The sequence below is a fragment of the Eimeria necatrix genome, genomic scaffold (genome assembly GCF_000499385.1).
Source record: "Eimeria necatrix Houghton genomic scaffold, Enh_scaff453, whole genome shotgun sequence".
NCBI classification, from domain to species: domain Eukaryota; phylum Apicomplexa; class Conoidasida; order Eucoccidiorida; family Eimeriidae; genus Eimeria; species Eimeria necatrix.
Genome location: NW_013654810.1, coordinates 846 through 2815, shown reverse-complemented (window position 1 = coordinate 2815; position 1970 = coordinate 846). Strand labels below are relative to the sequence as shown.

General features: G+C 62.5%; 1 protein-coding gene across 1 annotated transcript in view; it reads left to right on the top strand.

Moving 5' to 3' along the window:
- ENH_00055340 (hypothetical protein) overlaps positions 1-1705 on the top strand; it is a gene marked incomplete at both ends in the record, with an annotated part of 3804 nt that extends 2099 nt beyond the window's left edge. The window contains 3 exons of the mRNA XM_013583853.1: positions 16-261; positions 408-1381; positions 1690-1705. Of these exons, the coding sequence (XP_013439307.1) occupies positions 16-261; positions 408-1381; positions 1690-1705 (1236 nt within the window). The remainder of the gene's footprint in view (positions 1-15; positions 262-407; positions 1382-1689) is intronic.
- Positions 1706-1970: the final 265 nt, after the last annotated feature.

Below are 1970 nucleotides of genomic sequence, written 5' to 3'. Positions count from 1 at the left end.
CAGCAGCAGCCGCAGCAGCAGCAGCAGCAGCAGCAGCAGCAGCAGCAGCAGCAGCCGCAGCAGCAGCAGCCGCAGCAGCAGCAGCCGCAGCAGCAGCCGCAGCCGCCGCCGCCGCCGCCGCAGCAGCAGCAGCAGCAGCAGCAGCAGCGGCAGCAGCAGCAGCAGCAGCATGAGTCTTTTGCTGCTCTCGTCGAAGCACTTGGGGGGCCGCAGCCGCTGCACCTGGCGGTCTCCGAAGAAGACACTTCGGTGGCTTTTCAAGTCCGCAGCAAATCCAGAAGAAGAAATAAATAAATAAATAAATAAATAAATAAATAAATAAATAAATAAATAAATAAATAAATAAATAAATAATAGATAAGAAAGTGGTAGTTGAATTAGTAGTTGGGTAGTGCTTGCAAGCGCAGCAGCAGCAGCAGCAGCAACAGCAGCAGCAAAAGGAGCAGCAGTGGCAGCAAGCAGCAGCAGCAGCAGCAGCAGCAGCAGCAGCGGGCGGGCCCCCCTTCCCGCCCTCGCTGCAGCTCACGCGGGGCGACCAGCAGCAGCCCCCCCAGCAGCAGCAGCAGCAGCAGCAGCAGCAGCAGCAGCAGCAGCGCGGGGGCGCTGCTGCGGGGCAGGGGGGCCCCCTGCTGCCAGGGGGGCCCCCCGGAGAGGGGCCCCTCGGGGGTTTTGTGTCTCCGAGATTTGTTTTTGTGGAATCTCTCGGAGTTGATGTGCTGGCAGCAGATGTTGATGTTGCTGCTGCTGCTGCAGCATGGCGCATGCACTACTACAGCCCCGGGGCCCTGAAGCTGGTGCTGGTGGGCCCCGGGGAGCCGCAGGTCCTGCTGCGGCTTGCTGCGGAGGCCCTGGGGCCGCTGCAGCAGCAGCAGCAGCAGCAGCAGCAGCAGCAGCAGCAGCAGCAGCAGCAGTTTAACTGCGCCGAGCAGAGGGCCTCCGAGGTCGAGGCCCTCAACCCCCAGCCCCCGCTCTTCGCCTCCCACTGGCTCCCTGCAGCAGCAGCAGCAACAGCAGCAACTGCAGCAGCAACTGCAGCAGCAGCAGAAACTGCAGCAGCAGCAGAAACTGCAGCAGCACACGCAGAAGCAGGGGCCCCCATGGGGCCCCCCGCCTGCCCCAACCCCAGGGACTTTACGGAGGCCCAAAAGACAAAGAATGCCTCTTCCGTCTCTCTTGCTGCTGCTGCTGCTGCGGGTGCTGCTGCGCAGCCACCGCTGCTGCAGCAGCAGCAGCAGCAGCAGCAGCAGCAGCCTGTTGCGCGGCCGCAGGACCTCAGCAAAATGCTGCTGATGCTGCCAGCAAATCGACAGACACATATTATTGAGTTTGTCTTCGTGCTGGAGACAGAAGGCCCCAGGAGGCCCCCTTGCTCCGATATCAAGTACTGCTGCTGCTGCTGCTGCTGCTGCTGCTGCTGCTGCTGCTGCTGCTGCTGCTGCTGATGGGTGTTTCGCTGCTGCTGCTGCGCTTTGGCGCGCTTGCTTCGTCTTGTTCTCGCCCCACAGCTGCACAGCAGCACCCAAGGGGCGGAGCCTTCGCTGCTGCTGCTGTTGCTGCTGCTGCTGCTGCTGCTGCTGCTGTTGCTGCTGCTGTTGCTGCTGCGTTAGGAGTCTGTTGGCGCGCCGTTGTCCCAAGCCACTTTTCCCCATTTGCTGCTGCTGCTGCTGCTGCTGCTGGTTTGTGCTGCAGGGCCTGCCTCATGTGAGTGGCTTTTAACTTCTCTTTGCTGCTTCTCCTGCTGCTGCAGTGTCTCTCCACCTCAGCTTCCCCCATTCCCTCCTCGCACCCCTCTGCTGCTGCTGCTGCTGCTGCTGCTGCTGCTGCTGCTGCTGCTGCTGCTGCTGCTGCGCTGCTGGGCCACCTGGGCCCCGGGGGCTGCGTCTCCGCACTTCGTGCTGCTGGCCTCGCAGCAGCAGCAGAAGTGACCCTCGGCCGCAGCGCATGCGCAGCAGAGCTGCGGCTGGCTTTGG